The 23,210-nt window shown below is 39.1% G+C and overlaps 1 protein-coding gene across 1 annotated transcript in view; it reads left to right on the forward strand.

Annotated features, from left to right (window-relative positions):
• The window catches only part of KLF7 (Kruppel like factor 7), a 104,477-nt gene that overhangs the window by 72,214 nt on the left and 9,053 nt on the right, over positions 1–23,210 (forward strand). The window contains exons 3-4 of the mRNA XM_043998934.1: positions 21,175–21,298; positions 22,559–22,560. Of these exons, the coding sequence (XP_043854869.1) occupies positions 21,175–21,298; positions 22,559–22,560 (126 nt within the window). The remainder of the gene's footprint in view (positions 1–21,174; positions 21,299–22,558; positions 22,561–23,210) is intronic.

Below are 23,210 nucleotides of genomic sequence, written 5' to 3' on the forward strand. Positions count from 1 at the left end.
TTTTTTGCTGAGCAATGAGGGTTGAGTGACTTGCCCAGGGTCACACAACTTATAAAGTTTTGAAAGTGTCTGTAGTTAGAAGAGCATTGATTGTCTGGCAATCAGGAATCCTGGTTTCTGGTCTTGGCTTTTGCCATTGATTCACTGTGTGAGCTTCAACTAATCAAAACTTCTCCGTACCAAAGTCACTTTACCATGACTGATCTGAATGGGCAATAAGATTCTGAATAGATATAAAATTCTTTTTCCATACTTTGAAGGTATAGTAAGGTTTCTGTTATCAGTTTTTGACCTGGCATTAATAGTATCTAGGTTTGACTTTTCCACTGTGCCAAGTCTCTTTAGACCTTTGGCTTTAAGGACAGTTCTCTATTAGCCCATGCTGCAGAATTTTGAATGTGATATCCTTAAGTTCTGAATTTCTAAATTGTCAAGGTGGTAAGCATGAACCTTGGTGTATTTTAATGTATGCTCTGCTGAGATTTCACAAAACTCAAATGGCCATGTAAACTCTGGATTTCTATGGGATGCCTAAAATTTTTGAACTGAATTAGGTAATTCAAGAAATATTTCTTAAGCTTCAGCAAAAATTCTTCCTATGGTAGCTACAGAGGAAGTGACAGGGGCCGGGGCGGGGGGCAGAAGGGAGGGGATGACACACAACTAAAGAAGAAATGGATTTAACCATCAATCTGCTTAAAATTTAGTAAGGGGGTAAATAAGGCATTTACAGAAATGACTATAATACGAAGTATAACATGATCAGCACATAAAATATAACTTGCAGTTCAGAGGAAGCTGAGATAATTTTCAAGTAAGGGGATTTGGGGCAGCTAGGTGACTCAGTGGATAGAGCACTGGGCCTGGAGTCAGGAGTACCTGACTTCAAATCTGGCCTCAGATACTTAACACTTACTAGCTGTGTGACCCTGGGCAAGTCACTTAGCCCCAATTGCCTCACTAAAAAACCAAACAAACAAACAGAAAAAACAAGTAAGGGGATTTGATTAAAGAAGGCTTTTTAGTCAAGATAGCCTTTGAGCTGGGCTTTTAAAGGCTACCTTCTTGAAGGAGGCAAGTGTGCAACGGACCAGAAGTAAGAAAGCTTGAGATATATTTTGGGAGCAGTGTAGGACCTGACTGGAATATAGAATGCCCCCTAAAGTCTTAGTGCAGCTGTAAGCACTTCAAACTGCACTAAGATTTTTGGGACATTCCCTATAGTGAATGTATAAATAGGGTGGAAAAAATAGGATGGAACCAGATTGAGAAGATTCTTTAATGCCTGGCTAAGGAATCTGCCTTTTATTCAACAGTGTGGAGGCCCAGAAGATTTCAGAGCTGAAGTATGTCATGGTTAAGTCTGCATGTCAGGATGATTAGTTTGCAGAGATGGCAGAGACTGGAAACTAGGAAACCAATTAAGAGCTATTAGAGTAGTCCATGTAAAAGGCGTTAAGAGCCTAGACTGTGACTGTGGCTCTGGGAATAAAAAGAAGATACAAAGGAAAGATTGTGATGACAAACTAGATGCAATGGAACTTGGTAACTGGATGAGGAAAGAGTCCAAGGTTATTCCAAAGTCTCAACCGGAAGAATAGGTGTTGCTATTCATAATAAGAATAAAGTTACAGGGTCAGTTAGGTGGTGTAGTGGACAAAGCACCAGCCCTGAATTCAGGAAGACCTGAGTTCAAATTCTCCCTCAGACATTAGACACTTACTAGCTGTGTGACCCTGGGCAAGTCACTTAACCCTCATTGCCTCCCCTACCAAAAAAAAAAAAAAGAATAGAGTCAGAAAGAAGACTACATGTTTTTAGAAATCATAATGAGGTCAATTCTAGACAGGTTCAGTTTAAAGTACCAGCTAGACATCTTAGTGGCATTTTCTCCAGCTCTAGGGAAAAGTTAGATTTAGAAATATAGATCTGAGATAAATTTATTGAGACGTGGTGGTTGAAGCTGAGAGAGTAAATGAGATATCCAAGGGAGAAAGCATAGAGAGAAAAGATGACTAAAAATGGAACCTTGGAAAAATTCTTACATTTAGAGAGTAGGATTAATGGCAAGGAGCCAGTAAAAGAAAAAAAACAGAGGAAAGAGAACTAGGAAACTGTAATGCTGTAGGAGATGAGGAAGGAGAAATCATTGAGAATGAATTAAAAAAAAAAAGCCACTACAAATAAAAATAAATGTGACTATCCTGAAGGAACTTATTTATGTTCTAATAGGGAAAGGAAATATGAAGGAATGGTGTTCAGAAAAGGGAATTGATCCAGAGAGTCTCATGAGCCAGTCTGTTAGTCAAAAGGCATTTATTTTTTTTAAAGGGGTGGGGCAGCTAGGTATCGCAGTGGATAGAGCACGGCCCTGGAGTCAGGAGTACCTGAGTTCAAATCTGGCCTCAGACACTTAACACTTACTAGCTGTGTGACCCTGGACAAGTCACTTAACCCCAATTGCCTCACTAAAACAAAACAAAACAAAACAAAACAAAACAAAACAAAACAAAAAAGGCATTTATTAGTGCTTGCTATGCACCAGACACTGTGCTAAATGCCAGGAGTAGAAAGGCAAAAAACAGTTCCTGCCTTCAAAGAGCTTATAATCTAATGAGGGAGACAAGCTTTATAAAATATGTGTGTGTGTGTGTGTGTGTGTACACACACACATATCGCTATGTATATGATATATATTATCATATGTATCATATATTACATATATCTTATACATATACACACACAAACAAGCTATATGCAGGAGAAGTTGAAAATAATGAACAGGGAAGATACTAGAATTAAGAGGGGTTGGGAAAGACTTTCTGATGAAAGTTTTGAAGGAAGTTAGGGAAGTTAGAAAGCAAGGATGAAGAGGGGAAACATTCCAGGCATGAGGAACAATCAGAGAAAATGCCTGGAGCCAAGAGATGGAGTGTCTTGCTTTTGAAGTAACAAGGACAGTTGTCAATGGGCCAAAGAATATGTGAAGGGGAGATTGTAAAGGATAACAAGACTGGAAAGGATGGAGGTGTATCATGGTTATCAAGGAGCTTAGAATGCCAGAGGTTTTGGTATTTGATCCTAGAGGTAATAGGTAGCCATTGGTGTTTATCAAGTATGGGGGTGACATGCTTAGACCTGCACCATAGGAAAATTGCAGGATTGGTGGCCTGATCCATAGCCAAAGTAGTATTGAGTTGAGTACTGTACCAAGAGCCAGAGATGAAAAGCATAGGGTGTAGGGGAATATATGAACAGGCAGTAGGACAGATGGCAAGATGGCTGGATGAAACACAAAGCCTGGTCTGCCACTGGCTAGATAGAGTGGGCTAGAGAAGTTTGCACTAGCTCACTAATCAAGATAGCTCAAGAGGTCAGTTGTAAACCATGACATGTGCTGTAAAGACTTTGATCAAAGAGTATGAGAATTAAGAAAGGAAATCATTAGTGACTTTTGAGGCTGCAGTTTTAGTTGATTGGGAGTGGAAGCCATTTTGCAAAGAGATGGTAAATGAGTGGTTGTATCACTTCCCTGCTCAAATACCTTCAGTGCTTCTCTATTTCCTCCAGGACAAAACAAACTCCTCTTCAACCTTGTGATTTAAAGCCCTTTACAGTCTGGAACCAGCCTACTTTTACAGACTTCTTTTTCACATTATTTCCTTTTATAAACTCTATATCCCAATAAAACAGGTCTACTTGTTTCCTAAAGTTGACATTTATTTTCACGCCTTTGCATCTTTCATACACTAGTCCTCAAGCTTAAAATGGACTGTCTCTTCATTTCTACCTCTTCAATTCCTTAGCTTCCTTCAAGGCTCAGTTCAGGTGCCACTTCCTCCATGAAACCTTTCCTGTTTTCTGAGTTACTAATCCATCCTCAAATCATCTTGTATTAACTTATCTGTGTGCATGTTGTGTTTCCAGAAGATTGTAACCTCCATGAGACCAGATGCCATTGAATTCTTTTCCTTTGTATACCCAGAACCAAGCACCATATCTTGCATGTAGTAGGAATTTAATAAATGCTTTCTGAACGAGAGAAGAAAGAATTTTTATTGGCAAATGGTTGCTCAGGATGGGGCATTTTTATGGGGATGTATTTCAACTAATTAAAGGATGGAGAAGTAGCATTCATGGAAGTAGAGTGTTTGTTTAAAACATGTCTTAGAGGACTGGAAGTCTAAAACTAGAGGTAGGACAGACAAAAAAATGGAATGGCCTTGGGGATGAGAGGCAGAGAAAAGATGCATGTTGGGATGGAGACTGTAGTTATAGAAGACTGAGGTTAGAAAACCAGAAGGTAAGTTTGGGAGGTAAATTAAGAGGGTCCAGTTTGGCATTAGATGAGAGAGGGCTGATTAGACAAATTTTACTTAATGATGGAGTGAAAGAATTTGAATGAAAAAACTGTATTATTTTAATAAGTAACTAATGATTTTGTGAAGAAATATCAACTTCAGGTTAACCACAAGTGTGCATGTCATGACACTTTGTCTTTTTAGAATGTAAAAATATTATATTGATGTTTTTCTCCTAGGATCTCCTTGCATAGGGTAGTTGTTTTATCTTGTTGTTGCTTTTGTTGTGTTGTGTGTGTGTGTGTGTGTGTGTGTGTGTGTGTGTGTGTATCTGTTGAGGGAGGGATTTGGGTATGTGTATTTTTTTATTAGAACAACTAAAAGAAATCATTTTAGGGTTATTTGGCTTGGTACAGATCTGTTGAGTATTTGAGGTTAGGAGTATATATACTGACAGGTTGTGTGGGGGTGTAGCCACATATGTGGGTGCCAGTATGTTTGAGCCAAATTGTTGGCAGATCTTTAACTTGGGAGGGGGAGGGGGTGTGTTTCTGTGTGGGATGGTTGTATGTGTGTGTGTGTGTGTGTGTGTGTGTGTGTGTGTGTGTGTGTGTATGGAATCTAGATGTCTATTCCATGGGTGGCTTATACTGTATTGTTTCCTATTATTAGTATTCCTAGCATGGAGTGATAGGGGAAGCTGTGGGAGTGTAAAATGATAGAAAGATTTGAAGAAAGGAGAAGAATGCATGCAGCATTAAAGTCTGTGTATCTGTTTCCTGGTGGATGTACTCATTTTTGCAGGTGGGGATAGGGTGGGGATGAGCTATCCCAAGTGCAGTTGAAGGTCTTGCTCTAATTTGGCCCTGTAAGAACCATGGGACAGCCAAGGTTGCTGGGAGATAGTGCTGCCCTGACAATGAGCTGACACCTTGCCCCTTGCAAGAGTGTTTAGAAGTAGAAATGCAAAGTCTTCTAGTATACAGTAGATCCAGTTTATTTTAAATGAAGAGAACAAATCAAGTGACATTAAAACAGTGTCAAGCACAGTGACATTGTCGAGAAAAACAACTTTGAAGGACTTAAAAACTCTAATCATTGCAATGACCAGCCATAATGCCAGGGGACTGAAGATCATGAAGCATGCTTTCCGCTTCCTGAGACAGGGGCGATTGACTACTGGGTGCTGAAGGAGACACGTGTGTGTGTGTGTGTGTGTGTGTATTTTTCTTTTGGTGGGGCAATGAGGGTTAAGTGACTTGCCCAGGGTCACACAGCTATTAAGTGTCAAGTGTCTGAGGCTGGACTTGAACTCAGGTCCTTCTGAATCCAGGGCCAGTGTTTTATCCACTACACCACCTAGCTGCCCCGGAGACATATACTTTTGAATATGACCAATATAGGCACCTGTCTTTGTTTGGCTATACCATATTTATTAAAAGGTTTATTGTGTTTTTCTTGGTTTTTTCCATTAAAGAGGAGGCAGGAGGAAGAGAAATAAGTGCTTTTAAAATGAATTAAGTAGGGGGCAGTTAGGTGGCACCAGTGGATATGAGCACTGGCCCCTGGATTCAGGAGGACCGAGTTCAAACTCTGGTCTCAGACACTTGACACTAGCTGTGTGACCCCGGGCAAAGTACTTAACCCTCATTTCCCCCACCAAAAAAACGAACTAAATACATAAATAAAAGTTATATTTAAAAATTTAATCAGATACATAGATACTTATGCCTCAACTGTATATCAGTGGGACCTGAGATGTACTAGGGTTCAGGTGACTGAGAATTATGGTGAATAGTCTTATTGTTCAGTCAGATATTTATTGAGCACTTTCTTAGTATAAAGCATCTTGCTAAGTGCAACGACAATCTAAGAAGCAGTTCCCATCATTGAGAAGGTTATATTCTAGAATTCAGAGCTTCATAAACTTTTTCCACTCGTGACCCCTTTTTACCCAATAAAATTTTATGTGACATGGGGTATATAGGTATATAAAATAGGTATACATTAACCTTTTATTTTTGCCAAAATTTTCATGACCTTTTCAGTCACACAACCCCATATGGGGTCCACAACCCACAGTTTAAGAAGCTTTATTCTAGATAAAAAGAATGAACTTTCTCCCAATAAAAAGATGATGATAAAATGTTAATTTTTAAAAGATAACAAATGTTAATGAAATGTTATTCATTTTGAATAACAAAATTATTAAGAAAATAATTAATGGGGGCAGCTAGGTGGTGCAGTGGATAAAGCACTGGCCTTGGATTCAGGAGGACCTGAGTTCAAATCCAGCTTCAGGACACTTGACACTAGCTGTGTGATCTCTAGGCAAGTCACTTAACCCTCATTGCCCTGCAAAAAAACCAAAAAAACCAAAAACACACACTCATAAAAATAATTAACAAAAATGTACAAAGTGCCAGATAGCCTTAATATGTAGTATGATTTTCTTAAAAGCATTATTTGAAGTGCTTACCATTATGTGCAAAGTACTGTGCTTGGGAGATCCAAATAGAAAACAAAACCAAAAAACAAGAGAGTACCTATCTTCAAATAGCTCAGAGAAAGCAGACAACTTCAGGCTGGAATGTCAGGGAAGTCTTTGTGAGAGATATGGGATTTGAGCTGAGTTTCAGATAGTCAGAGAAGGTTGGGAAAGACATTTTGTGGTTGGAATAAGAAAGTAGAGCAGTTTACTTGGAAAGAAAAGTAAAAGAGACAGGGGGGGGGAAAGAGAGAGAGAGAGAGACAGAGGGAGGGAGGGAGAGGGAGAGGGAGGTGGGGGGGTGGAGAAAGAGGGAAACATAGGTAAGTCTTTACTGCATGGGTTCTGTTACCTAGAGCCAAGTTTTATCATTTGTTAAAATGAGAGAGTGAAAAAAAAAATGAGTGAAATTTTCTGACAAGCTTCTCTGGATCATACTTTTCATACTTCTGTGGTGCCTTTACATTTACAAAATGCTTTTCATACAACAAACCCATGAAGGAGGCAGTGTAGGTATTACCGTTTCTCTCTTTTACAAAAGAGGAAATTGAAGTTCACGAGGATTAAATGATTTGCCTGCAGTTTTGTACCTAGTAGGTGTTGAAACTGAAATGGAACTCAGGTCTTATTTATTTATTTATTTATTTATTTGTTTGTTTGTTTGTTTATTTATTTATTTATTTATTTATTTATTTATTTATTTTTTGCGGGGCAATGGGGGTTAAGTGACTTGCCCAGGGTCACACAGCTAGTAAGTGTCAAGTGTCTGAGGCCGAATTTTGAACTCAGGTACTCCTGAATCCAGGGCCGGTGCTTTATCCACTGTGCCACCTAGCCGGCCCCCAACTCAGGTCTTATTTATCTTGGGCCAGTATTCCCCTCCAATCCCACAGTGGATCACATTGTCTCTCAAGTGTTAGATGTTGAACATGGGTCAGATGACTTAAATGTATGGCTTCAGTTTAAGGGGAAATTCTGTGTCCTAAGAGATAATTTGATAATTTTCAAACTGTGGTTGTTGACTTGAATACTACTTACTACGTTTTAAGGTTTATGGTGAGGTGCTTGTTTTGTTCAATTATTTTCTTTTGACAGGGTGAAGGTGGAAAACTGTTATCACTTGGGGCTTGGAGCAAAGCTTCCAGAGGGCAGGAATATTACATCTATTGAACTCAAATTATGTCTTATCCAGAGCTATTTTCTGCCCTTATTATTACAGTCAACTTTCAACTAGCCATGTAAAGATTAACTCTCTTGTGCTGAATTGTCAGGAGTGATTTTTAACCCAAAGTAAACTTTCTCCTGCTGCAGGACATTCTTATACGATTCAGGAAATAGAAACCCATAGCTCCTGTTGTCCCCCCAACATGGACTATATTAATTTTTGTCATCTTTGACAATTTTTTTTGGTGTTTTAATTTGCATTTCTCTTGTTATTAGTAATTTGGAGTCATTCTCTATGATTTAAAAATTTATTTGCAATTCTTTTGAGAACTTTGTTCATATCTATTGGGAATGGCTCATGTTGTTATATATTTTGCCAATTCCCTATGTCATAGATATAAAATCTTGATTAGAGGTTTTTGATGTAAAGATTTTTTTTCTTCAGTTAATGCTTTGCCTTCTTATCCAATCTGAACTGATTGTGTTCAAGAAAAAAAAAATGTTTCACTAACCAAAAACTGTCTATATTTTTGATCTTCTCTATCACTTATGTGATAATTTCCCCTTTAGCCATAGTTCTGAAAGATGCCTCTATCCATTGTCCTCAAATTTTTTAAATGATGTGACCTTTTATATTTAAATCAAATATCTACTTGGAACATATCCTGCTATGTACTGTCAGATGCTGGTCTATACCTGTTTTTTTGTTTCTAAATTTCTCAAACATCAGACAGTTTTCAGTGATTACATTATCATCAACATCATTGGGCATTCATGTAGCAATTTAAGGATTGCAAAAGGCTTACATAAAATTATTTTATTTGATAACACAGCCCTGTGAGGTGTTATTCCCATTTTGCAGATGAAGAAGCTGAGACTCAGAGATGTTCAAAGACTGACTTTCTTTTTTTTTTGTTTTTTTAGTGAGGCAATTGGGGTTAAGAATGACTTGCCCAGGGTCACACAGCTAGCAAGTGTTAAGTGTCTGAGGCCGGATTTGAACTCAGGTACTCCTGACTCCAGGGCCAGTGCTCTATCCACTGCGCCACCTAGCTGCCCCGAAGGACTGACTTTATAAGGGTCATGTAGCTAGTAAGTGTCTAAGACCACATCTGAACACAAATCTTCCTGAGTCAAGGTTCAGTTTTCTATCCACAATACCACCTACCTGCCTCTAGCATGTGTCATGCTTTGATGGATTTATGATCTCAAAAATGAGGATCCCTCCTCAACAACATAGATTACAACTTAGCCAAGTCCTCCTCATTTTGCCTAATGTACATCCATCCATGGGGCAGCTAGGTGCCACAGTGGATAGAGAACCAGGCCTGGAGTCAGGAAGATCTGAGTTCAAATTCAGCCTCAGATGCTTACTAGTTGTGTGACCCTGGGCAAATCATTTACTTCTGTTTGTCTCAGTCTCCTTATCCTATTCCCCATTCCTAAAATGGGGATAATAATAGCACCTACCTCCCAGGATTGTTATTGGGGTCACATGAGTTAATTATAAAATGCTGGCATGGCTATCAATAATAGCTATAATTGAGGAGGAGGATGATGAAGGTGATGGTGATGATGTCCTCCTACAGATCCTTAGGGAGCCCACTCAACCATGCTGTAGGCCTTTCTCAAGTTCTCTTGAGATTGCACGGATACCAGGGAACATGTGGGCAGTCTATAAGTTCTTCCTTGATTTTGCTACATAACCAGCCCACCTTCTTCTACACTTATAGATCTCTCATGCAGTCTTTACACATCTTCCTCCATGTAATTGTTGGCCAAGAATGCATTGTGGCCCACTCACCACCACCATGCTCCTCCCATTGCCTCTTGTTGACTTTTCACTCTTATTCTTTAGGGACTGTGCTATTCTATGAGTTGCAGTCATGCAGCATTTCTGGAAAAAAATAATATTTATAATTATAATAATCATCATTATTATTATAAAGATGTGCCTTTGAGTCAAGGGAGAAGCTTCTGCACACATCTTTCTAAAATCTAAGCTCATTAGTGAATTTGTTGTGCATTCATATCAGTGTCTTTAGGCAACTTCCCCTTTTATCCTTACCAAAATTATTTTTCATTATGTCTTTAGATTTTCCTTCTGGAGAGCTTCCTATTCCAGTTGGAAAGGCTTCTCTCTGTAGAATTTTAATACATGACATTTAATCCTATCCATTCTCTGAACCCTTTAAAATCTACTCTCTCGAGTTGTAGAACACAGGTCAGACCATGTCTAGCTTTCTTTTTCTTCTCTATCATTAATCAGTCAATCAACTGGTATTTAATTAAGCACCTACTTTGTGCCAAGTACTATTCTAGGTGCTGTGTCTATAAATAGAAAGAATAAAATTATCCTTCCTCACATTGAGTTTATATTCTAATGGCAGAGACAAGTACATATAAAAATATATGCAGTATAAATGTAGTCTTAATAAATACATATACATAAAAATATAATTATAAAAAGTATATATAAATAACATAATATGTTATAATATATTCTATATAAACAATACATAATGTATTATAATAATATATTCTATATAAACAATATAGAATATATAAAATAATAGCATATAAATAAAGTATAAATATACACAAAGTAGGTATTTACAAGATACTATGGGAGAAAGGGCACTAACATTTGGGAGGGATTAGGAAAGTCTTTTTGCAGAAGATGGTATTTCAGCTTCATTTTAAAGGAGGAGAGGAAAGAGTTGGAGGTAAGAAAAGCATCCATTTCATGAGTGGGAGATGACATATACAAAGTCAGGGAGATGGGAGATATATTTAAAAGAATAACAAGTTATGCATAGTAGATTCATGTGCAATCATCTTTTTTTATTGTACCATGTTATAGAAATGTTGTTTTATTACATCAATTTATTAATAAGTTTGGGTTTTTTTAAACAAAGAAATTATTAGCAACTTTGCTTGTGGCAAAGAGAGAAAAAGCAATCTCTGTCTGGATAATTGAAATCTTCTATCTGTGTCTTTGTGCCAGGCTTGTGTGAACTTTTCATCTATTTTTTCTTTCTACCTAGGTGGTCTGTAGTATACTCTGGGGACATTTCTTCTGTTTCTGATCTTTTGTTTTTCTCTCAAATGTTTTTCATTCTGCTAACCTCACCCCAATCTTCCCCTTTCCCACCAATTCCTGGGGTGAATCTCACATGTTTATCTTCTTGATATGCAGAGTTAGTTAAACTTCCTTTTTCCTTTAAATAGGTCTACCCTCTAAGATTCATGTTCTAAGCATGGGTCTCATACCACCAAGTTGGATTCCTGTTGATGGAATCAAGTTTTCTTCCTTACATTAAGATTTCTAAACTGAAGTGTTTGTTACTCACACATTATGAATTTCTATATAGACATCTGAGATCCCTAGGTAGTGTTTCTTGTTCATTTCTTTTTAGATTTTGTCTTCTCTGAGATGACAAAATTTACCTTTCTGGATGTCTCCTATCCTTTTTCCTACACTGCAGCTATTCTCTCTGGTATCTAGTTTGGTTTCTTCTGCCTTTCTTTTCTATTTTCTAATCTTTTGGGGTTTTTTGTTTGTTTTGCAAGGCAATGAGGGTTAAATGACTTGCCCAGGGTCACACAGCTAGTAAGTGTCAAGTGTCTGAGGCCGGATTTGAACTCAGGTCCTCCAGAATCCAGGGCTGGTACTCTATCCACTGCACCACCTAGCTGCCCCTATTTTCTGATCTTTTAGTTAGATTTGTAGGACTCTAGGAAGATTTGCATTTTTATCTAGCACTTGTTAGGTCTACTCCACCCCGGGCCAAGTGCCTATTATCTCAGTTTTAAAGCTATGAGCTTAAAACACAAATCTCCTTTTCATATACCATTTTCTTGAGCAACTCAAACCTGCTCTTTTTTTCTGATGCACTTTTTCTTTGACACCAGTCATGAAGGCACCACCTATGTCCCTAAGGTCTTCAGTTTCTTGCTTAAGATGTCATAATCCTTAGCAACACTTTCCAGATTGCTTCTGGCAGCATCATTGTGGCTCATCTGAATCACCAGAAAAGGAGATAGCAGTCATCAGGTTACTAAAAAGAAAAGATTTCTATCAGAGCTACTTATTCACAATATAAATTAACCATTGTGATTACATATCATTTAGGAATAGAAGAGAAATTCTGTCAACTTTTATCTCTTTTTGTTTAAATGCTTAAAAGTATTAAAGTGAAATGTACTTTCACAACCACAGTGAGTGGCTGATGTTCCCACGTATGTTTCTGTGCATTGTTACACAATATATAGTAGTGAAACTTGATATGATATATGTTACTCTTGTGGGTTTTGACTGTTGAGAATTAAGGTTAGATTTGGGATCAGGTTGTTGTATTTCTCAAGTTTCAAGTTCCCACATTGTTATGGTGTATTCATAACTGACTGAGGTCATGCTGGCTAAAATGAACTTCTGAAAATCACTATTGGATGAATTCTAATATGTAGGCTGCTTTCTTAAACAAAAAAGAAAATGTATATTAATTGCGAATTTTAAAAAAACACTGTCCCTCCTCACTCCAGAAAACCTGGATACCTTCTGTGTAATAGGATCCCTCATCATACATCACCCTTTTTATTTTGAGGGCTAATGAAAAATAAGATTATTTTAACTGAAATGCTAAGGAGCATTAAATTTGCTTCAGCAGTAAAGTAGAATAAGAGAGAAAGTAGAATCAAATAATCTTGGGGCCAACAAAACACTCATTTCCCCCCCTATCCCATTCCTTCCTAAAGACACAGCCTTTCCTGTGCGCACTAGTATTGTGGCAGTGAGTATTAACTGGTTATGAGCAACTATAACCAAGAGAAGAGGAGTTTGTTCATGTTGAAGGCTATATATTTCGTACTACTTCCTCTTTTTCAGAATTGCATTACCTTTAATTTTTTTCACACCTCATCTAGACACCTGACTAATGTTTGACTGTTATTCATTTTTTAAATTAAAGCAAATGAAAAATAAATGGAATTTAGTTTAATTTTCTTTTTTGCGGCATGTCTTTAGATAACTGCAAATACCCTGCCGTTTTCTCAACATTAGGGTTGGGATTCACTGGTTGAGTGACAAAACCTCTTAAATTCCTACAGCTGAATTTCTGCTATGATCTGGGGCAGTTTTCAGAACATCTGAAAATAAGGTTCTATAGGAGACAGTGATAAGTACTGGACCTGTGATTTCATTGGTCTAGGTAATTCCTGATGATAATATTACCTCTACTTTTGCCAGTCAATACTTTCCCTAGAACTTCCGCTCTCAGAATTACCTGCCACACCAGAAGGTTGTTATTTACACGGAGTCACACAGGCAGTATGTATCAGTTGTAGGACTCAGTGTGGCTTGGCTCTGAGAATTAATACAAAAGTCTTCAGCAATACCCCACAATCATCTCCCCTTAGCTAGGGACTCTGGGGTTTTCACCAAATTTCTCTATTACACCAATAATTTTAAGAAGTGACTTAATGTGTAATTCACACACATGCAAGCAATTTAACTCTAATTTCACACCTTTATATCCCATGTTGGGCCATGCTCTAGCTTGGGAAGAGTTGGGGGGTTTTTTTTTGGAACCAATTATCCTTTTAGCAGTTTTCTTTTTAACACAAAAAAATGTTTTTTGAGTAAATGTTCTAAACTCAAGAGGCAGGAAGTTTTAGTGTCTATGTTCTATATAGAGCTGAGCAAATTTTGGGTGTTCCGTCCTAGGAACCCTCTTAAATGTAATATATGCTTAAGCAAATTAGTGAATGATTAGCATTCTTCATTCTTCAGATGCTCTACCTTTCCTTTCTCCTGCCCTCGAAACCAACTTATCTTTTGTGATAAAGTTGAGCTCATAACAGGCACCACCTTGGCATGATATTCTAAGACACTGATCATTTCCTGCTTTAGGTTTTTATTTGCAATAGAGTCACACCATCTCTATGACAGGGAAGATGAAATGAGGTAACATATATACAACGATTTCCAAATCTTAAAGCTATAAATATATAAATGCTAGCTATTAATATGATTATCCTTTGCCTTTTTCTTCTCCCCAGTGTGACTTATCAAATCATCACATCCATATCTCTGTGAGTATAATATGGAAGAGATTGTTTTCTCAGTATTATTATCCATACACACATTGCCCAATCTGCCTTGTGTTCCTTTTTTACTTTTCTATTGTTCTTGAGCTTAATGTTTAACATTTTATTTTGTGGTATGCAGTAATGTGGCCATGTTTATGATAATAATTGTTAACTAACATTTATAACTAATATTTATATAGCCAGGCACTGTGCTAAGCCACTTTACACATATTATCTCAATTAGATCCTTACAACCCTGGAAGATAGGTGCTATTATCATTCCCATTTTGCAGTTGTGGGAACCGAAGCAAGGAAAGGTTAAGTGACTTGGCCAGGGTCACACAAGCTAGGAAGCGTGTCTAAGGCTGCATTTGAAAGCAGATCTTTCTGATTCCAGGCCAGGCATGATAGTACCATCTCTTGCATCTTCAAGACCCAAGTAGGGAATACTATACTTTTCTAAGTAGCCTGCTCTGGAAGCAGGACCAAAAGCTTGAGCTTTTTCTGTGGCCAGTTTCTCATCTTTAAATTGGTATCAGTACTATTAATGAGGATGTAAGTAATAATAACAATAATATTCAAGGGACCCATGATCCTTGAGGGGCAGATGCTATGATAATTACATGCCTGCTATGTTTTACTGTCTATGAAATATTAGACTGAAGGAGGCAGTCCCTGTTGGGGAAAACTGAAAACATAGTATATTTGTAACAACACTTACCCATTCACATGTCCAATCAGTGGAAAGCAGCTGCACTGATGAGTTTCATAAAATGACGCACTTGCTGTCTCTGTGGAGTGACACCCAAGAGGACTGTGTTATCAGGCACAAGAGCAGAGTCTTAAGGGAAATGTCAGGGTGTTCATTGTCTAGGCTAGGGGACAAGGGGAAAGTCTGTGATTTCTGGGAGGGAGGATGTGGGAGAGCCATTGTCAAGGGATTCTCATGCATGAGGTACTTGGAGAAGGCAAAGCAGTATGTCAGATAAAGACTATCCATTTTTTCTTTCTTATTGCAGCACAACCATATTACACAGTTGAAAGAAATAATCTGGTCACATCCTAGGAGTCTCCTCTAGTGGCATTGCTCATCAGGGTCATTACTACTCTTCTAACAATCATTCAGGTAGTCTGTATTCTTCTTAATCTAGAAAAGCCTAAGAGACTCATCACTGGTTGGTCCAGGGTCCACCCACTTCTTTTTTGTTTGTTTGTTTTGTTTTTTTGTGAGGCAGTTGGGGTTAAGTGACTTGCCCAGGGTCACACAGCTAGTAAGTGTCAAGTGCCTGAGGCTGGATTTGAACTCAGGTCCTCCTGAATCTAGGGCAGGTGCTTTATCCACTGCGCCACCTAGTTGCCCCAGTCTACCCACTTCTACATCATTCTACCAATAACATTTTGTGTTTTTTTTTTTAGAGATTAACTTCTGTCCACTTCCTGTTCCCTGTCCCCAACCCACCCACCCAATTAGGCATCTACCACAAACTTCCTTTAATAACCTTTTAAGGGTCAGTATAACATAAATCTACCCATATTGTCAACCAATACCATCTTCTAGGGCTTCAACCTTTTCCAACAGCCATGTAAGAGACAACAAGTGAGGCAGAGGAGTGAGTTCTGAATTTGAAATGCTGAATGAACTCAAAAGTGTTATGGGGGCGGGGTGGCAGCTAAGGTGGCACAGTGGATAAAGCATCGGCCCTGGATTCAGGAGGAGCTGAGTTCAAATCCAGCCTCAGACACTTGACACTTACTAGCTGTGTGACCCTGGGCAAGTCACTTAACCCTCATTGCCCCTCAAAAAAAAAAGTGTTATGGGGCTTGAGTTTACATTCAAGGTCTACCACTTACTACCTGTGTAATGAGCTCCTGCTAGTCCCTTAATGATTCTGGACCTCAGTTTCCTCATCTGTAAAATGAGGGAGTTGGGCCAGATGACCTCTAAGACCTCTTCTCACTCCAGGTCAATGATCCAACTTTTTAATTTATCCTGAACGACCACCAGCAAGTTACAAGGGAGCATAATGCCTAATTAGTCTTCTGAGGTATGAACAGTAATATCATCATCTTGTTCATACCTTTTGTGACTCTTACAAACTTTGATCTTTCCAGTTGGAAACATGCTTCTTGGAGGTTTTTCTCCTTTTATCATTCCCGCCCCCTCCCCCCCCATACAAACAAATCTCTCTTGGTGAATTTAGTTGCCCTTTTCTCTAGGCCTTTTCTAGCTTCTAGATTCTCTTGAGGGGAAAAGACTACATCATTATAGTCATTTGGATCTAGAATCAGTCATAGGACTTTAAAGATCTGTTGAGTCTAAACACACCATTTTAGAGATAAGGAAACAACTTGCCTAAAGTTGCAATGATAAGTCTATGTGTTATTCCAGATATATCCCCAATGTAGTTACATATGCATTACCCAGGAGGATAACCTTCTCCATAGAGCGGAAACAGAGTCATGGGATAAATAGGAGATAAGGGCATTGAAGGGAATTGTTCTAAATGGGTCATTGTTGCCTTTGTACCATGATGATAGATCAAACTCATACCTGTTTATTTACAGTTTACCAAGTCTTTTCTTTTCTTTTTTTTTCTTTTTTTTAACCAAGTGTTTTCTTGACAAAATTTCTGAGAGAAGAGAATTAAAGAATTGGTGGCACAAGGACTTTATTCCTATTTTACAAAAAAGGAAAATAGATGCTTAGGTTAAAAGCCCACTGATTTAGAGTTCTCACACCAGAGGCAGGTTTTGAACCCAGATTTTCTGTCTCCGGGTCCAGGACTCATTTTACAACACCTTGAGGCTGCTCTGATTATGCATAGAATCTGCTTCAGCTGTGATCCACCTGACTGATTTCTTGAAGGGAGGGATGTAGCCTCTTGCAAGATAAGTATTTTACTAAAACAACAAACAAAAACTCCAGCATGAAAACAAATAAGTTGAGGGCTTTTCTTTTCAGGTCAACCATGTAATTATTTGGTGAACCACAGGTATGACCTTAAATACGCCGACAGAAAATTCTCCTTTTTTCTACTCTTGGGTAGTTATTGGGGACTGGAAAGTGACTAGAGAATTCTAAAAGAACTTCCTCCTGCCCTCCACCATCCCTATCTGTGGGCCTTTTCTACCAATTTAACCAACACAGTCCTATATTTCTTCAGGTCCCTGATATCTAGAGCCAGCGGGATTTGGGACAAGGTTCATTGGGGTACACAAGCCCCTCTTGTTTGGATGAGAGTCCCTGGTTTTCTGCTGTTTTCATTTCACTTTGATATTTACCATTAGACATGACATGGCATAAGCAAACCAATTACAGAGAGACTGGGAAGACATCTTTATGAGACTGTAAGTTGTAACCAGGCTAGATACCATTGAGGCCCAGAGGAGCCATGTTTAAATATTCTAGATGGCACCTCCCACACTGAGAACAGTTATAGCTTATAAGATGATAACATTCATAAATAATAATTGGTCTGCTGAAGTTGTTGTGCTGCTAGAAGTTAGTATGGTAGTACTCTGAGACAGTATATATTAGAACAGCCCAGGGAGACCTGGAAAAGTGGGTGGGGGATCCCTGCTGGGTGAGTAACTCAGTGCATATATTATCTGCCAAGAGAGCACCGGCCAGTTTCATTGTGAATCAAGGAAAAAAACTTATTTAATAAATAACCAAGTGTAGCTACAGGGAATGGGGAGGGAATGTTTACTTTGAATTAAAGAATAACTTCCTCAGCTTTCCTTTTTTTTTGTTTTCTTTTTCCCCTTCCCCTTCCTTTGTCCTTCAGAACACAGTTAGCCTATGATATAGGCCAGTCAGCTAGATAGATGGATTGATTTCTGGGACCTGGATTTCTGTGTTCACCGCTACAGTCTTTCACGGGACTTCCTCAGTGCCTTATTGCTGGGTTTTGAATTTTGTTTAGTCTTAGAGGCTCTAAGATATTCTTACTTATTTGCTTTTAAAGGTCTTTAGGAGTAGAGGGCATTTTGAATTTCCGAAGTCCAGTGGGTGACTGGTGATATCCTTTCTCTGTTTGGAGCCAATTTTCTCTTTTGAAATCTCTCTGATGATCAATAACATTGGTAAATGGCAGGAGCTGCCAAGATGAAGCCCTTTCCTCCCTTCTTTCTCCTCTCTTGGATAGAGCTCTTACTTATTCCTCATCAAGCTTTCAGTTCCATAAGTGCAGGCCCAAAGAGGATTCAGTTCTCTTCTCATTTCCTGTTTAATATACTAGGAGCAAATGCAGAAACCTTAAAGAAACCTTGGATTTGCTGGGAATAAAGTTAGCAGAAGGCCAGACTTGGGGGTGTCTTATCACATAGGATAATAAAAGTTTTCTTTGGTGGCCTGAGTGTAAATATCACTTGAGCAGATTGAGGGGGTGGGTAGTGAGACACGAAAGGAGAGGCGTGATACTTCCATTTTACCTGGGATTTTTGTTCTTTGGTCTGGAGAAAGGAATACTCCCCTTCAGGAGTTCAAATCTGTCCCCAGACACTTCCTATTTGTGTAACCCTGGGCAAATTACTTAACCATGTTTACCTCAGTTTCCTCATCTGTAAAACGAGCTGTCTTTGTTTTTGTTTTTTGCCAAGAAAACCCCCAAAGAGGTCCAACAACAAGTTAGACAGGAAACCAGAGACCCAATGCTTCCTTTTTACCTGGGACTTATTTATTTAGCAGTTAACAAAAAGGATAAAGGAAAGAGCTATCTTTGTCAATATTTTATCTCCCCATTGGATTGCAAGCTCCAGGAGGCCAGATAACCTGGTGTTTTAAAATATTGTGTTTCCACAGAGTGTCAAGTTATAGGTTAAGTGTTTTAAAAATGTTTGTTATACCATTCTATTGTATCTTTTCTGAAATTTCTACTTAAGTCTCCAAATTTAGACTCATGATAGTAAACCAGTGAAATATTTTTTCTTGGATTTTTTTTCTTTCTTTCTTTCTTTCTTTCTTTCCTTCTTTCTTTCTTTCTTTCTTTCTTTCTTTCTTTCTTTCTTTCTTTCTTTCTTTCTTTCTTTCTTTCTTTCTTTCTTTCTTTCTTTCTTTCTTTCTTTCTTTCTTTCTTTCTTTTTTGCAGGGCAATAGGGGTTAAGTGACTTGCCCAGGGTCACACAGCTAGTAAGTATCAAGTGTCTGAGGCCGGATTTGAACTCAGGTCCTCCTAAATGCAGGGCCAGTGCTCTATCCACTGCACCACCTAGCTGCCCCTGATTTTTGATACTGATTCCCAGTTGCTCTTTTGCCTCTAATCCTCATTCACAAGTTCGTAGAGTGCTTAAAAGAAAATATCTGTGTTGGTATTTTTTTTGTTCACAATGACACATGAAGGAAAAAAAAAGACATTCATTAAGATTTAGTTTTAATATAAACTAAACTGAAAAAGGACTGTCTCTTTCATAATCCCATTTTAAAGAGGAAGGAGGAGGGAAGAAGAAGAAGAAGAAGAAAGTGGGTCAAGTGTTGTGCCTGGACAATGAATGTCTCCTAATGTTTCAAAGTGAAGGACAGGTTTAGCCTGTCAAAGTAGAAATAATGGGACGACCGGCCGGATCTCAATAGTAATAAGTATCTGTCCTCTAAACCTTCTGAATTCTTAAGCTTTAACATTGTAAGAGTGTTGGCTTTGGAATCACAAAAAAACAAGGTTTTAACCCTGCCTCCGATTCTTACAAGTTATATGAACGACCCTGGACATGTTACGGAAATGCTCTGACTGAATTTCTTCAGCTGTGTGGTGTAACAAGAGGCAATGTGATATAGGGAATCAGGAAGACCTGGATTCGTGTTGGTTTTGACTCGTACTAGCTGTGTGACCCTGGGCAAATCACTTAACCACTCAGTGTCTCCAGCTAACCTGCTGAGATTGTCTGTTGATCAATAAACATTTAATAAGTGCTTCCTGTGCTAAGGTAAGGGCTGGGACTCCTCCTCGAAAGGAGTCCCTGCCCTCCAAAAGCTCACGATCTAATGGGGGAATTATAAAATGAGTTGATATTCTGCATCAGTAGAGAGAGTTTCCATGGCACAAGTTTGATATATTGATGAAATAATGGATCTGGATTTACTTCACCACCCCATGGTGGGAAGTGGGAGGGGTGAGAAAGATGGTGAAAATACTTGCAGTAACCACCTCATCTGGTTGTTGTTAGGCTCCGATGTGATAAGGAATATAAAACTCCATGAAAGCTTTAGAGTGCTCTATAAACATCAGCTATTATTATTAGTAAATCAGCGCCGACAACTGTCATCTCATGGGTTTTTTTTTTTCTTCCTGAAACAGTCCTTCCATAGGGAGTAAATGTATGTCATGTATAGGGATAGACATTCTGGGTAAGAAGGTTTTAAGGAAAAATCCTGTTCTTTCCTGTACTGTGTTTGTTGGTCGCTATTTGGAAAGGTTGTTCAGGGAACACTTACTGATGTAAGAGCAACATTGTGGCTAAAATATGCCTCACAAATTGGATGGGAAAGCTAGCAGTATGCGTCACAGCTTCGAATCCAGCTCTGAGCTTTGCTAACCAGGGTTTTCATGGCTGAAGATAACAGGGATGCCTGAGACCTTTCACATATTTTATTTGCCTTCTGCCTCCTAAGATTGTAGTTCTTTCTCTTGCCTATTTATTCACCTGCATTTACTGGAAGGAACAGTCACTCTTGGAGTCATGAGTTGCTGTCCTTATAAATCAGCCACAAGCCTACAGTTTGTGGTGATAGGGAAAAAGAGAGGGGGAGGGGGGAGACCAAGAAGCCAGAAATGGCGAATTACCGTAGGTTCTGGTGGAAAATAGAATTAGAAGCATTTGTGGTTCTAATGAAAATAGCACATTTCCTTCCTGCTCAGGCAGTGGGGGTGAGCATCCTCCTGGGATAAGAAATGACTGCTCTACAAGTTGAAGGAAATGCCCTAACTCTGGGAACCAAAATAGGATTTCCAGATGCAGAGAACTCGTAAGAACACTATTGAGGTTCATTTTAATCTCTCAATTTTTTGCCCACCCCTGCGGCCAGGGAGTTTTGCCCTTTAAGTAGCTCTTTCTGTTAGCTATCAAGGTAGTGAAGTGTGATGGAGCGGGTATGCTGCTATTTACTAACAGGCCTCATTTCATCTCTTCCTGCAGGTGAGAAGCCTTATAAGTGTTCATGGGAAGGGTGTGAGTGGCGTTTTGCACGAAGTGACGAGCTTACGAGGCACTACAGGAAACACACGGGCGCAAAGCCCTTTAAATGCAACCACTGCGACAGGTAAAAGTGGTTTATGAGATGATTTGGGGAAATTGATGGAGGGGAGAAGAATGTGGATTGCTCAGCCTGGAAGGTGGAACACAAGTCTTTCCCAAAGCATGTATATCTGTGGCTTTTCCATTAAGAGAACTGGGACCATAGAGGTGCTCTCCCAAAGAAGTTTTAAATAGGAAAACTGAAAACATGGTTTGGGATTTTAATTTTACTCTGCCAGTTATGAGTTCCCAATTGTTCTGTCTCATGCTAAGGAAGAAAACAAGTCCTTGGTTTGATATACCACTCCCTCCCCTCTCTCCTTTCTCTTAGTCATGAAGCTCTGACAGAGACCTATAATCTTACATTCTTTTTTCTCAGAGATAGAATTAGAAATACAAAATGCTTTCCTCTAAAAGCAACTCCTTAATAATTCTACTCATTTATTCACTCATTAAGCACCTACTATATGCCAGGCACTGGGAATACGGGGGGGGGGACCCTAAAATTTGATTTAATAAGCTCTTATTGAATGCCTGTTATGTGGAACGTAATGTTAGGAACTCTGAGGTTAAAGATTGATGAATAGCACAGGGTCTCAGATCTTGAGAAGTCTGCAATTTAGAAGTTTTTTCCACAAGCCACACACACAAAAAATGTTTAATACAAAGCACAGTGTGAAAGTGCACAACAGAAATTCAAACAAAGTAAAGGGAATCCCCAAATCTTGGTGCTATTTTAAGCTTGAATGGCTTGAAATGGCACTAAGACTTTTGGGACAGCTGGTACTATGAAAGAAAGTTCAAAGAGGAAGGGATCACTTCTGACTGGCTGTGTCAGCAGAACAGGTGAAGCTTCAACTGGACCTTGAAGCCGGAATAAATGGGATTTCAGATTCCTGCTTTGTCTTCCTGCCTCTAGTGAAGCCAGGTCTGTATTCTTTGAGGATATTCCTCTTCTTTCAGAACAAAGAGTCAGAGGCTTAAGAATCAGAGGACCAGGACAGCTAGATGGTGAAGTGGATAGAGCACCGGCCCTGGATTCAGGGGGACCTGAGTTCAAATCCGGCCTCAGACACTTAACACTTACTAGGCTGTGTGACCCTGGGCAAGTCACTAGCCCCAGTTGCCCCGCAAAAAAAAAAAAAAAAGAATCAGAGGGACCACAGTTCAAATCCTACCTTGGCTAACTACCCAGGTGACGGGGCAAGTCCTGGAGCCTCAGTTTCATTATCTTTAAAACGATGGGGTTGTATCAGCTGGCCTCCGAGGTCCCTTCCGGCTCTAGATGTATCGGATCTTATGAAGTAAGTAGAGAGGGGCCAAGGAGTTGCAAGATGAGAGGGTTCAAAGATTTATCTTAAAATTAATTTCAAGTCTCTAGAATTTGGAGTGGAGGAAAAGGACGAGGAACAGCAGACACTGCCCAAGTAATAATATCTGACAGCGCTGACATTATCAACCAAAAAAACCCCCAAACTGGAGACTGTGCAGACCAAGGTGAAGCCAGGATTAGGTTAGACATAATCAAATAACGTGCTTGCATCTGAGCGTGTTATCCTTCTAATCCTATTCTGTATTAAAAAAGAGCTTAAGAAAATTAACCTGTCCTTTTTAATGCAATACTAAGGGTCTCGGTTGTGATAAGAAAAAATGCTTATAATGCACTCAAGTCCGACTGAAAGCCACTGGGCCCTCCGAGTTGGCTGAGAGCAAGCAGAATGGGAGGAGGGGGTGGGACATGATGTAAACAAAGGCCCAGCTTTCATAAGGAAGGAAATGCGATCAGTTTCGCATCCTGTCTTCCCAAGCCCTGATGTCCCCCGCCAGTCTCCTTTCACCAGCGCTTCCTCTTCCTGTATCCCTGTATTAGTTTTGTTTCAATGAAACACAGGATAAGCTGGGTCTGAGGCTGTGAGGGGAGACCTTTTCCTCATTCT

Source organism: Dromiciops gliroides, chromosome 3 (genome assembly GCF_019393635.1).
Source record: "Dromiciops gliroides isolate mDroGli1 chromosome 3, mDroGli1.pri, whole genome shotgun sequence".
NCBI classification, from domain to species: domain Eukaryota; kingdom Metazoa; phylum Chordata; class Mammalia; order Microbiotheria; family Microbiotheriidae; genus Dromiciops; species Dromiciops gliroides.